The 15,404-nt window shown below is 38.4% G+C and overlaps 1 protein-coding gene across 4 annotated transcripts in view; it reads left to right on the plus strand.

Moving 5' to 3' along the window:
* draxina (dorsal inhibitory axon guidance protein a) overlaps positions 1-15,404 on the plus strand; it is a 44,346-nt gene that overhangs the window by 2,569 nt on the left and 26,373 nt on the right. The window contains exons 1-2 of one of the 4 annotated variants that reach the window (XM_082156777.1): positions 2,139-2,323; positions 14,093-14,588. In XM_082156777.1, coding sequence (XP_082012903.1) covers positions 2,306-2,323; positions 14,093-14,588 — 514 coding nt within the window. In that variant the 5' untranslated portion in view covers positions 2,139-2,305. Of the gene's footprint in view, positions 1-2,138; positions 2,324-14,092; positions 14,589-15,404 lie in introns of those variants that run through there. The other 3 variants (XM_082156778.1, XM_082156779.1, XM_082156780.1) reach the window with 3 other exon arrangements.

The following is a 15,404-nucleotide window of genomic DNA, read 5'->3' on the forward strand; positions in this document are numbered from 1 at the left end:
ATCAATACTAATGACCTTCTGCTGATTCTAGCTAGAGTGTGATTGTTAAGATAGAACAGATGCTCCAAATGTAGGCCATCCCTAAAACACTTCCAATCGCTTCAGCAATTAAGAGACCCCAAAGCAGATCAATAAAGACCTTTGTGTGATTTGTTCTCCAGCGTCAATGTCCTGCTGGCTAACTGGGAATTAGTCTTTGTTGGACACTGGAGACAGCTGGTCTATAGCTTAACAAATGAGACACTGTCCCTCTCTCCCACTTATCTTATACAGAAGCTACTTTGATTCAACAGAGATGTTTCCATGTAGACTAGTTTTATGGTTGATCAAATGGCGTGGTTCTCCACGTTGCCTTCTTTTTGTTGTCTTCACGCCTCACAACTTGCCAATAAAGACTGCAGAGTGTGTGTGCTTGTGCATCTGTCTGTTTTTTGGGACAGGATGAAGGAGTTTTCCCTGCTGTGAGGAGAAGGAGCATTCTGCCAGGATGCTTAGCTAGAAGATAACGGGACACATTGCAGGGAGCCAGTTGTGATATCACTCTCTCACTTTTCCTGAGCTCTCTTGGCACCAGATGGATTCTCTTTATGGCAATTTTAACACTTAGCCTGTTGTTACGCGCTTTGTATCCTTGACACTTTTAGAGCTGCCAAAACGAACAATGTGAGGTGTGAAATTGCTGAAACTGTTTGTTAAGGGATGGCTGCTCTCATTTTGTAGATGCGTTTATTTCCCTCTTTTGAAGCATTCTTTTGTTTGATTTTTTTTTTAATTTTAGGAGGCTGGGTGTGAAATCTTAAGGTTTCTGTCAACCTTATTTCAGATTCTCAGTGCAAGATTGGAAGGATGCAATTTGCAAAGCTAAGCACTTTTTTTTATTTATTATTATCTTGATCTTAGTCACATATCATGTGCTTATACAGACCTGCAGCAAAATATCTGACAATAATTTAAAATAAACTATGTAATAAAGCAATACTCTTTTCCTGCATGAAGTATGAAATTGTACTTATGACATCACTGTTACAGGGATATTATTGGTTTTATTATAGACTGTGGCTTTGGGTTTTATTATACAATTTTGGCTTTGGTACAGTATCAGCCCCTGTCACTTCCGTATTGATACTAAATCAATACATCAATACAAAGAACAGTATATATATATATAAACTTTGTAATCATGTGGTCTTCTACTAGGTTATTATTATCAGTCCATTTTATGGTAAGACAGATTTGAATAGCTCAAATATTATATTAACATTATATAATTGAATGGCATATTAATTTAGGAACTGCATAATAGTGAAAAAATGCTGTCCTGCAATACTTGTAACAACAACCTGGCAACCACAGCTGCTAGTTTTTATATCTTAAGTTTTACAACCACAAAAACTTGATTCTCAGACTTCTGGACAATGTTGTAGATGCACTGTTTTCTGGCATCAATAAATGCTGGAATTTCACGCACGCTGTATAGTCATATTTGCAGAGTTGCAAAGCTTAGAAATGGTGCTGTGATTTTCTTGTGTCTTGGTCATTCACAGTGCTCCTCAGGCAAATAACATGTGAGACTTGATAATATATATATATATATATATATATATATATATATATATATATATATATATATATATATAATGTTCTCTGCCTGAGGAGCACTGTTTCTAAGACAGACATAGCTGGCTATTGCATTCCAAATCCGTCACTTGAGGCTCCATTTCACTGGGGATGCTACCTATGTAGGTAGTAGACAGCAAGAAAGCTCACTAGTTTTGTTGCAGAATATTATTGAGGCTCTTCAAAAGTGCCACCCTTTCTTGATGACTATTCTTGTCTTCACGGTCTGGGAGATTTAGTGGGTGTGAAAACCTGTGGGTGTGAATCTGGCATAGGCAGCATCCCCTCATGTCATTTAGAGTCACACCAACTGCTTCTACACATCAAACATGACCCAATCCACACACAAACTCAAGCAAACCCTAACTGAGGTAGACCTACATATACTTCCCAGAATAGAAACCAATTAGAATTAGCTAGTAACGACTCAGAAAATATTCTCTGTGTCCCGTATGTGGTCTATATCCACCTCATTCAGTATCAGACAACTCTCAAAAAGTTGTAACTTTCTTAGATCTTCCAGTTGAGGAAGTATAGAGAAAAAGCTTTAACCTTTCATCTCTTTGAAAAGCTTTTTTTTCTCCTGCTTTGGGTAGCAGGGGTGCAGCAGATGGCTTATGGAGCCCCAGATCTCAGCAGGAGGAGATGTTGAAGACCTCACAGTGGAAGCTCTCTCCCTCCTCTTGAAATGTCACTGAGTTCATTAGTGAGCTTCACATTCCTTTCAAACTTTTGCACAATATCATCCAAGTCGCTTGTGGAGGCTTTTATCAGTTATTCACACAGTGGTAGGATCTGAACACCATGTTGTGCTCACACATATCCTCTGTGGTTACTCCACCCCCCTTGCTTTTTTTCTTTCTGTTTTTCTTTCATTCTCTTTCTGGTTCTGGGTCTCGTTGTCTTTCACTGAATTTCCAGCACCATCCCAGGCTCCATGCTGTGACCCTTTGCTGAATATCTTATATAATCTAAACTGCCTGCCGTTGCTCTACAGACTACTGAAGTACTACTGCATGAATCCACTGAGATCTCTGTTTGTTGTGGCTATACTTCTATGTCTTGTATCTCATATGAATGTATCTGACATTGAAGCATGTGTTTGTGATTTGTTTCTTGTGTTACTGCAGAGGACTAGGTTACTGGAATGCTTTTCCATAGGACATATATTTGATTATTTCAGTCAGATAGATTATTAAAAATATTAACATATTCAAGATATACTGGAATAATTATTTTGGTTGATGACCAGTGCTATTTTAGTATAATTTAGACACTATGATAGTTACATACATATTGTTTGATTAGTTTTTATTCAATGTTTTTTATCCATTTTTAGAATATTTTTTAAAACAAATTTTTGTGTGTTTTTGCTATTTTTAGTAGGTTTTTTTTGTTAACTATAATAACCCTGCTGATGACAAATTTGACTATTGAATATATTCGTTTCCCCAAGCCAGGGATTCCCAAACGTTTTTGTCAGCCGAATACCTTATATTGACCGCAATATTTATTTGTAGTAATTTAACAACATATTCACATGGTCAAGATTTTCTGATGTCGGTTGATGGTCACATGACATGCAGGTAAACAAGTATAATATTTAATCTTTTTTAGTGTTTTATTTTAATAGTTTGAGTTTTTATGATTGAATGAATTATTAGCTTTTCATCAACTCACACCATCACTATAATTATTAAATATCACTATTATTATTGGTCATACTAGGGTTAGTGATTTGAACATTTAACTCCAACTTGGACAACATCTCAAATTCTGCAGCATTTTGAGAACAGGTGTGTTATTACACACACACATACATATATATATATCCTGTATATTTACAACCATATATTTCATTAATTTATATAATTTTAATTTACCAATCTGCTTCAAGCTTTGAAACTTAAAGTACCACTATTTTTTTTAATGTACTCATGACCACCATAACAATCAACACAGGTTCATTGGAAAACATGCCTCTACAGAATCAGAATCAGAGCTTTATTACCAAATGTGCTTGCACAAACAAGGAATTTACTTTGGTAGGCTATTTAAGCTTCTAGTACACACATATACAGTAAATATAACAAGACACATAATAACATTCAAGAATAACAAATATAAAAAAAGTATAAAGACACAGGGTTAGTCAGAATAAACATTTACACACTCTAAAAAATGCTAGGTTGTTTCAAGCCAAATGTGGGTCAAATATGGACAAACCCAGCCATTGGGTTACATTTTTTAAATAAATATTTTAACCCAACGGTTAGGTTGGTCCATATTTGACCCAAATTATAGAGATTATTCAGATAATGTACATATTTCCGTCCTTCGGATGAGACGTTAAACCGAGGTCCTGACTCTCTGTGGTCATTAAAAATCCCAGGATGTCCTTCGAAAAAGAGTAGGGGTGTACCCCGGCATCCTGGCTAAATTTGCCCCTTGGCCTCGGTCCATCATGGCCTCCTAATCATCCCCATATACTGATTGGCTTCATCACTGTCTCCTCTCCACCAGTAAGCTGGTGTGTGGTGGGCGTTCTGGCGCAATATGGCTGCCGTCGCATCATCCAGGTGGATGCTGCACATTGGTGGTGGTTGAGTAGATTCCCCCCTTCCATGTAAAGCGCTTTGAGTACCTAGAAAATTATTATTATTATTATTATTATTTACAGTATTGTGGATAATAATATGAATAAATAGGACTAAATGAATTTACAAGGAAATTGCACAAAAAAGTAGGGTATTGCATTTCTAAGGCATTTAACTGTTCAAGAAGGAAATAGCCTGTGGGAAGAAACTGTTCCTGTGCCTAGATGTTCTAGTCCTTTGTGATCTGAGGTGCCGTCCGGACGGCAACAGTTCAAACAGGTGGTGTCCAGGGTGAGTGGAGTCTGTGATTATTTCACCTGCCCCTTTCCTCACTCTGGAAGAGTACAGGTCATGGAGGGTGGGCACCAATAATTCTCTCAGCAGTCTGTACAGTCCGTTGTAGTCTCCTGATGTCTAGATTTGGTAGCTGAACAAACCAGACAGTTATAGACGAACACAGGACAGACTCCATGACGGCTGAGTAGAACTGTGTCAGCAGCTGCTATGGAAGGTTGAACTTCCTCAGCTGGCGAAGGAAGTACAATCTCTGCTGGGCCTTTTTCACAATGGAGTCAATGTGATTGTCCCACTTCAGGTCCTGAGAGATGGTGGTGCCCAGGAACCTGAATGACTCCACTGCTGCCACAGTGCTGCTCGTGATCTTGAGGAGGGGGAGTGATGGGGTGTCCCTCCTAAAAAGTCCACTCACATCTCCACAGTCTTGAGCGTGTTCAGCTACAGGTTGTAATGACTGCACCAGACAGTTGTATGACCTCCTGTCTGTCTCCTATGCAGACTGAGTTTCCCCAGTCTCACTAGCTGCTGCCTATCTGTCAGAAAGCTGGCTACTGACAGATTGGTGTGGACACGAAAAGCTGGGTCCGTTTGTATGATAGAAGATCTTTGAGCTAGTGCAGACAGAGTGACAAATCATTCATGATGAACGATCATTCACTACTACTCGCGCGCCGCATACTCTTCATACGGCTTCGCTTCTCTGCATTGGTCGTCGAGTTATTTTTTCTTCTCAGGGTTTAAAAGGATATGGCGGCACAATTATTTAGTCTTTTATTTTCATCACTACTGCCACAGCAAAAACTGCACATTGAACCCAGTTTAAGATTTTTTTTTATGCTATACAATTCCAAATTTAGGGGGAAGCTTGTTGACACGGGGGCTTAGGTCACTTTAGATTAGGCCACGGAAAACCTGAAAAAGTGCTTTAAACAAATCTTTATTGGACATTAATTGCATTAGTATTAAGTGTTCCTTAAAATATTTACAAATACAATAAACACACACACACACACACTGGGTATCCATGTTTTATGGGGACTTTCCATAGAAATAATTTTTATACTTTATACAAACTGTATATTCGATCCCTTAACCCTAACTCTATAGACACGTACAGTATTGACATATTGACAGCATTGTAATTTATTTTATTTTGTTTTAAAAAAGTGGTTATGTTTAGCTTTGGGGATAAGGTTTTGTGTGTGTGTGTGTGTTTGTGAGCGGGGTGGGGGTGGGGGGTGTAGACAAATATCTACTTTTCTAAGTGATCAGACATACTCTTATGCCTAGCAGACTAATGCGTGGGGAAAAAAATCCTGTATACTTACATAGAGGGAGGGACCCCGGCCCAGTTTTAGGACTCAGAATATTATAGAGATTTCTGGGTGGACCAATTGGCAATGTGGCAACCACCCTGAAATACCCAAAACATGCTAAGAAACTATCATAACACCTTTAGCAACTACAAAACAGCATGGTATAAGCTACTAAGAACACCTTAGCAACAACATAGAAACAGCACTCTAGGGTAACATACAGTGAGGCATCTGCCATTTTGTTCAGAAAATGTGTAAATCTGCAGTAATTATTAGTACCGAATAACCGTTTCTTACTGTCAAAGTCCAATTTAGAATTGAGAACTGGTATACAAATTGGATATTGTTTTGATCAAGTTCTTTTAGAAATCTAGAAATCACATAGCAATTGTGTGTAGAACAAATAGGCAACATTTTTACAGCCAGTGGCTGTATTATTGATTTTGCACAGCCCAGCAACTTTATAAATCATGCATTGGATACATAAGATTCCCCACCCCCTCAACATCTCTCCTCTCTTGTCATCTCACGGTCAGCATCTTACCTTAAGGCTGAGCACTGGGCCTTTGCCATATCATGCCAGGTGTTGTGTATGTTTACCATGGCTCCTATTTAATTGATGTGTGGTCTTCGTGGGTGAGGTCCTATCAAGCCCCGCAGGGTGCACGAGTCACGACCCCCACATCTCAAGACTTAATTTCATCCTTCAGCCCCCTCAGAGGTCCACCTGTTGGTCCCATGACAGTGGGCAGTTTTTGTATTGGATCAGCATGAACTCACATCACCCAGACTATACATTTGTAAGGCCCTTTCAGGAATCTGAGCAGCTTACTGAAATTTTTTTCTTCTTTTTTCTATATGTTCGATTGCTGTTCATTTCTTTAGTTATCTTCAATGTTGTTTTTGTGTGGTGAATGAGAGACTAATGAACTACCAACGAACACATTTGTCATACTAAAAATTCTACGGGGGAGCGCTCATACTGAATAGAGACTAGCAATTGTGTGAAAACTAAAGCTCAGCAGTCGCTCCAAACCCTCTCCGGCTGTGAAAAGCACACAGTGTGTACAACTGACTGATAAAGTCCAAAACAGTCCGTGTGTATTCCCAAATGAAGCGCCTGCAACTCCTTTTTCTGGCAGGAGATTTGCTACCCAGCCTCATATGCAATTTCCTTCACTTAGCCTTTGTAGACGAGTTCTTAAATAGCCCACAATAAAGTCCCCTGGCTAGCAACCCTACACAACTATCTCTGCAGGGTGTGAGGTGCATTTGTGCATCTCTGGCTGATAATGCTGGTCCAACTATCGACCCACACAAGATCAATACCCCTTCCTTATTGATTTATCATATGCCGCTGTCTTAGCAGAGCAGAATGGCTGCCTGAGCGGGGTGCCAGGTTGATGAACTACCCCTTTCCCACATTGAAGAAAGTCTCAGAGATGCACATCAAATTCTAAATTGGGGTTGCCGCCATAATTCAAATACAATGTTTATGCATAAAGCCATTGGACCATTCTTGTGTAGTGTACAACGGGGGGCAAAAGGCGCACCAGGGTAAAAGGCGCATTTGATTTTATTATCTTATAAAACCACTAGATGGCACAAAAATTCTGCTCAGCACTTTTCTTAACAACTGATTTATGATGCACGTGGAAATTTGGCTGATCCTTGACGCGATTGCGGACAGCAACGCAAAGTTTATTCTGTGATAATTGTAATGTTTTTTTAAAATGTTGTAGATTTATGTAGCAATGAGAATTTATAAAATTATTGAATATATTTATAACGGTGGCTGTTTCAGAGGAACAAGAGTGGGATCCAGATGCAGCAAACATTTATTCAAACAAACATAATAAAAGTAAATCCAGGCAAAACTGGTAAATGCAGACACGGGCAAGCGCAAACAAAACTGACGGCAAGCGCAAACAAAACTGACGGCAAGCGCAAACAAAACTGATGGCAAGCGCGCAAACAAAACTGACGGCAAGCGCGCAAACAAAACTGACGGCAAGCGTGCAAACAAAACTGACGGCAAGCGCGCAAACAAAACTGACGGCAAGCGCGCAAACAAAACTGACGGCAAGCGCGCAAACAAAACTGACGGCAAGCGCAAACAAAACATCCATAGAAGGACAACACCAGACAAAGAACATGAGAAACACTTGGGTATATATACACTCAAGTGGAGATTGGCGAACAAGACACACCTGGGAACAATCATGAACTAATCAACAAGAAAAACTACAAAGGACTACAAAACATAAAAGTCCATACAAGACAAGGGGAACACAAGACAGGAATCATGACAATATTATTGATTATATCTTGTTAATGTTTTTCAGTTTTGTTCAAGGTGATTAAAGAAAAAGTTTTCCAATAAAAATCAAAACTATTTCCAAAGAATGTAGCGAATTTAAAAAGAAATCCAAGAGCATGACATGTAATATTCCAGAAGGTCACCAAGCACCCCAGGGTGACACGTTAAAGTAAGAGTAAAGTAAGTTTTTATGCAATATAGGCTCATTGGAAAGACATGCAATTACCTATATTTTTTTGTAAAATACCAAACGCATACCAATACATAAAGTACAATTCACCGCAGCGGCAGTAAAACATCAACATCTTTTCCATTACATAATTAGCTCCATATGGCTTTTCTGACATAGTAAACATGTTCAGAAGCTCACCTTCTCACCTTTATCAGACTTGAAACACAAGTCTGATAAAAGAGCTCAAGGACTTGTGGAAGCAAGCGAAAATGGCATGATTGCTTCAGCAAATACATTTTTATCTTAAATTTGCTTTTGTTAATAGCCTGACGTCGTCATACTCAGATTCTAGTCAGAATGTGAGTCTGATACTGCTCCATTGAGCTTTGATTATGGGGCGTGTTTCAACCGAACCAGGAAGGAAAATGCCTCTGCACTCAATTGGATAGACCTATAACCAATCAGAGCAACGGAGTAAGTGATGTATGTTTTTCATTCATGCTTCCGATCGACAAATGCCTTGATCGTGGTTCTCTGTTCCTCTTTTAAAATGAATGCGCTGTCGATATCTTCTATAACAGACGCAATGGCGGAATCTACACATAATGTTTTATAAACAAAGTTCGAGAGGAGCACGTTCAAATAATCAATCCAATCAACTTGTCATCAAACAATGACCGTCTGGTCTACACTATCAGCATGAGAGAAAGCATATATTTATTCACTTTGTCAACTCACCTAACATTCCATGACAGTTTTCAGCATCCCTCCACTCACTCTCGGCCTGTTCTTCCACAGCCTGGAATACGGGGGGAGCACTTTGGGTTCGGGCCGAATACCGAGCCCGCCCTCTCCTCGGACAGCACGCCAAATATGCATTTATTCTATCTGACTTATTTGTAAGTGTGAACTCGTGAAATAACAATTCTCCAGCGGCAGTCATCTGTGTTGTAAACGAATTCAACCCAAGCGCTCGTTGGTGACGTGGATGATTACGTTACGTTGCTCATCTGTCCATCATCGTATAAAGCCCGCCCTGACAATTTGATTGGTCCGAACAATTTTTGTTCGGGCATAATAGCTCCTCAACGGAACGAGTCCAGACTGAACTTCCCGACCAAAAAATGTTGTGGGCGGGGCTAAGTTCGGCTGGCATCCAGGCTATTTTGTTAACACTGTCGGTTAAGTTTAGGGAAGGGTTTAGTGTAGTTGGTATTTTCTAACACAGTAGAGTGCTGCAGCTGTGACGTCAAAACCCGGAGGGTTAATTTGCCAGCGGTTCTCTCAAGATTTTCCTATGGGTTTTTATAGTGGGTTTTTTTCTTCTTCTTTTTTTTTTCCAATTTCTGAGTAAAATTAGGTCTGTGGTAAACAAAACTTGACGGTACTTGGGACGTTTTGTACTTAAACATAAACATAAACATGTGTACTGCACACACTTACGTTTGAGCCAGTAACTCCTATTTTATCTGCACTGCACTGGCTACCTGTCAAATAAAGAATTGATTTTAAAATGCTACTATATGTTTATAACGCACTTAATAATTTGGCCCCTCAGTACCTGACTGATCTGCTCCGTCTTTACACTCCTTCTAGAACTCTGAGATCCAGTGATCTCTGCTTACTCATCATGCCTAGATCCAGGCTTTAAGGCCATCGCGCTTTTATTTTCTTGCTTTCAATACTCCTTGATCATAGGTTGGATTATTGTTTTACTATTGTTGTGTGCTTTTTAATTTTGGTAGTTTTATTTTTCTATTTTCTTAGTTTTATTCTTTTCAGTGCAGCACTTTGGTCAGCCTCGGTTGTTTTTAAATGTGTTTTATAAACAAATTTTGTATTGCATATTGTTATATAAACCATGGTATATTAAACTCTTCTCATTACCGCCAGTTGTACCAGACTCTCATTAAATTCTGCTTTATTTCATTGAGCTTGATTCATTACCTAAATCAAAGCACTGAGATACCAATTAAAAGGCAATAATGGTGTGAGATGGAGCTGCAATCTAAGTCTTCTTAATGTGCTCTCCAGTCACCAAGGCAATGAAGAGCAATGTCCTCCAATGATAGTTGTATATGCATAAGCGGCAAAACATTTTTGGAGCTTTTTTCTTTAATATGTACTATATGGAATGCTGTACAGATTGGGATCTTTATATATTCAGCCAGCCCAAATGAATAATGGGTGTACTTTAATTTTCTCAAAACTTTCACATATAAAGAAATTAATAGGGTGATAGGGTAAGTGTCATTTGTGCATGTTCCCTCCACGTTTTCAAAAATAAAAATAAAGAAAAAACACCTGGCGAGACCTATGTGTTACGTTTAGTTTCAGTTTGTGTTCCATGGACTTTGTGCTTGTATATTCTTGTTTCCTGTGTTTCCTTCTGGTTTCCTTTGTTCTAGTCACTAATTTGTTTCCATAGTAACTGATTGTGCTGTACACCTGTTTCTAGTTTAGTGGCTTGTTATTTCCTGTATATTTAGGACCTGTGTTTGTTTCAGCCCTTGATTCAGTATTGTCTTCATGCAGATGGCCAAACTACATTACAAGTTACAAATACAAGTTACATATTTCTACTCTTGTGATTTAGATTACCTTCTTTGTTTATGTTTATAAATAGTTAAATGGCTGCTGTTTGATCCACCTCTCTGCCACCAAAATCTCCAATCGTCGTTTAATTATCCGTATAATTGAATTCATTAATGTACCACAAAAAAAACATTTGTGCCAGGTAAAATGGATCTGGTGACAAAACTGTAAAATGGCTGCCTAATGAGGATATCTTAATATGTACATCTTAAAGGGATAGTTCACTTTGAAATTCAGTTTTGGTATGTTTTAGCTTACCTCAAGGGCATCCAAGATGTAGGTGTCTTTGTTTCCGCTGTAGTTTCAATTTTGATATTTTTAGGTCAAACCGTTCTTGTCTGTCAGTCATATAATGCAGGTCTATGGTCACCACCTCAAAGAGCATGCACAGAGAAGTCCAAATTAAACAATTCCACATCGTAAGTACACATTGATGTCCTAAGACATGAAACGAGCGGTTTGTGTGAGAAAATGAACAGTATTTATATAGTTTTTACCTCTTGTACACAACCACGTCCAAGTGATCTGAGGGCGCACGCGCTTCCTGGTGTGTGTGTGCGTGCGTTCTGGCTTAGTCTGCACAAGCAGATCACTTGGATGTGGTTGTGTACAAGAGGTAAAAACGATATAAATACTGTTCGTTTTCTCACACAAACCGCTCGTTTCGTGTCTAATAATAATAATAATAATAATAATAATAATTCATTACATTTATATAGCGCTTTTCTCGGCACTCAAAGCGCTTTACATAGAAGGGGTGAATCTCCTCAACCACCACCAATGTGCAGCATCCACTTGGATGATGCGACGGCAGCCATATTGCGCCAGAACGCCCACCACACACCAGCTTACTGGTGGAGAGGAGACAGTAAGCTTAGAACATCAATGTGTACTTACGATGGGGAATTGTTTAATTTGGACTTCTCTGTGCATGCTCTTTGAGGTGGTGACCATAGACCTGAATTATACGACTGACAGACAAGAACGGTTTGACCTAAAAAATATCAAAATTGAAACTACTGCGGAAACAAAGACACCTACATCTTGGATGCCCTTGAGGTAAGCTAAAACATACCAAAATTTAATTTCAAAGTGAACTATCCCTTTAACAAATGAGGATTTACTTGCATATTTCTACACGTGTAGCTACCTTTTCAGTGCAGCCCTTATGAAATCAGCATGCAGTGTATTTGGTTGTGACTGCATCTATATAGCAACTTTTTTTTCTATTATTATTATTTACAATCCGTTGGAGTCATTAACCATGCCTTTCAAATAAGGGCTATGGGCACATTTCTAGTATATATCTTCTCAATTTCTACATTGAATGTGAAATTGAATTGGCCTAAATACGTAGTCTTACTTGTGGAATCTTTAGCATCAAGTGATTTTTGTTTGGAATAAAATTGTCTTTTTGGGCAATTTCATATTTCGTGCTCTTCTTTTCACTTGCTAATAAAGGCAGGAAGTTTTGTTATCACTAGAAAAAAAAGTGGTTTGATCGCACAAGCCTGATACCACATAACCGGTTAAATGAATGGTATTTTCTGGTAAGCTTCATTGCTATTCCTCATCAACAATGCACAAAATGCATGCAAACTTTACTTCCAGAGTTTCCCACGAGTAATTATTGGTGACATTCTTAAATCATTCCGACATGACTTGAATCCATCATAAGAATAACCTTACTCTATCATTTCAAATATGACAAATAATCAGAAATATAAAGACATCTTAGGTGTAAAGTTAGCATATGTGTATCAGTCTTAAATGCAGGGATAGATGCCTGCTGTTTGAGGCAACGTGAGCAGCTCTCAGGGACAAAATACAGAGTGAAGGGGCCAGATTTACTAAGGGGAAAATCTGAGGATGAGAGGAGACCTCGGATGATCAAAGTAAGACCCATGCCACTGATTTGCATGGTGTGGTGCATGGTAAGAACCTCCTCATAAGCTTGACTTTGATATGCCACCTGAGGAAAGATTCTTCCTTTGGATCCTCTTATTCTTGGCCTAGTGGGAATCCAAACCTGATATTTAGTCTGGCAAGTTTTCTCAACACATTTAGGTTGCCTTTGAGCTCTTGTTTATTTCATGTCAAAGCAAAGCAAAGCAAGGCTATTATTTAAATATGTAAGTATGTTTGTGGGTGTACTATGATGCTCTGGTTTGAGATGTCCTGATTTTAACTTCTAGCCAATGTGTTAGTCAAATGTTTTTTCCCTAAAAATTTGTCTTTTTTCCCCCAGTTTTGATGAATTTAAGCTTGGCTAACTAAGATAAGTTATAATAAGCATTATTATAATGGGGATATTGGCCATAACATCCAAGGCTGGATTCTTGTACACAAACATTGTTGGATGTTATAAGTGGTCTGTCAGTCTAATTGGATATAATGAGTAGTCTGTAAGTGTGTTAACAACATGATGATGATTAATCTATTTATTCATTCAAATTATAATTATGATAAATAATGATTAAATTATAATAATGATATTTTTTGTGGTGAAAAGAAATTACAACAAATATATAAATATTTCTTTGCGTTCTCATTTTCCCAATAGCAAACTCTACGATAACATTTCTATGACTTTCTAAAAGAGGAAAAATATTGAGAGATAACATTTTTCAGAAGAGAGAAAGATGTCAAATTTTCTGTCTCTCCCTCAAATGTTACATTAAATACATTCATTCAGCAGCGTTAAGGTTCTTGCACACTGAGTACGAAGTTCTCGTCCGAAATTTTTGGATCGGGTTCGATTTTCTGCGTTTTTTGCATCAAAGTGCAAGGACTTTTAACCTGTTTTCAGTGATTTTATGCAAAGGTAATAAAGCACAAAGTATAGAGTAATAAATGTATATTCAACTTTTTAAAAATGAAAATATTAAAATTGTTGATAGATTTATGATCTCCAGCTTTACTGCGGAAACGTGTCATGCATTTGAAAAGGGTCCATTAGTCTCTTACAATATCAGATAATTTGATGACTTTATGACAAGTCAGTGTTAGTTCTACACGTCATGTGGTGCGACCTCCCCTCCCAATAGTTAATGATATTTAGGAATTAATGATTCATTATATGTAATAATTAAGATGTGTACACTCAAATCTATTTAAAGTGCAAATATACATGTATCTGTTGGTTTTCTATCAGCTGACCTGATTGTGCCCTAACCAGCAGGTGGCGCTGTGTTTGAAGATGGCAGCTCCGGGCTTGTGTCATCTCTTTGCCCTACTCCTTATCACACTGTCCCACACCTCGCACAGCTCTGAGATCCCATCTGAAAATGCCAAACAGAGTATGACCAGGTCTTCCACCTCCACCACTGACTCCAAGCCAGACCCTGACATGGGTCTTCTGGGCGACAGCCAGCGAAAAAGACACTGGTCACGCAAAGAGAGTGATAATGCTGGGCTGCTCTCTCGAAGGCCTGTGGACCGACCGGAGGATGATGGGACAAGTCTAGAGGGCCTGAGCCCTGTAAAGCTGGAGATGGGGCCTGGAGACAGTATGAGGGTGGAGGTTCACGATGAAGTCAGGGGTCCTGCTCATATGCGGCGAGGAAATCATCCACCAGAGGGAGAGTTCAATCATAAAGGCAGAAGACGTGGCCATGGGCATCTGGCTGAGCACAGAAAGCAGGGAGGCAAAAGAGACAAAGGTCGCACTAAAGGTAATAAAGATTTTCTGAACATTCTGAAATCTTATTAAGATTTTACATTCTACAAAGAAAGGTTAAAGATATTGTTCACAGAAAAATGAGGTTCCACTTTATTTCGATTGACCAGTTTAGAGATTCTACTAACTATAAGTAACTTTGCAACTATATGTCAACTAACTCTCAATAGAGTATTAGTAGACTGTTAGGTTATGGTTAGGTGTTAGGGTTCGGGTTAGTAGAATAAGTTGATTTGCAGTTGCCAAGTTACTTATAGTCTGTAGGGGGACCATCAGAATAAAATGTTGGCAGATATTAAGCAAACAGTCTACTAACAGTCTACTAATACTCTAATGAGAGTTTGTTGACATGTAGTTGCAAAGTTACTTATAGTTATTATAATAATAATAATAATACATTTATTTTTTATAGCGCTTTTCATGACACTCAAAGACGCTTTACAGTTAATTGGTTTACATTGAAAGAAAAACTAAAACAGTAAACAAACAAGGTATATAGACAGGGTTACATGGATAACAAAAATATAAGAAGGACCAAGGACAAGCAGAAGCAAAGCAAGAGAGGAGACGATGTAAGGGATGAAGATGAGAATGTCTAAAGTGGACTATTGAAATAAAGTGTTACCAAAAAGGACAATTCTGTTGACATTTGCTCAGTCACATATTGCTTCAGACTTGTATGATTTTCTTTTCTCCGTGGCAGGGATTCCCAAACATTTTTTATCAGCCAATCCTCTTTGACATAAAAAATATTTTCTTAATTAAAAAAAAAAAAATTAAATGTATATAATAATTTAACAACATACTCGCA

The sequence above is a fragment of the Leuciscus leuciscus genome, assembly GCF_965113295.1.
Source record: "Leuciscus leuciscus genome assembly, chromosome: 23".
Taxonomy (NCBI): Eukaryota; Metazoa; Chordata; class Actinopteri; order Cypriniformes; family Leuciscidae; genus Leuciscus; species Leuciscus leuciscus.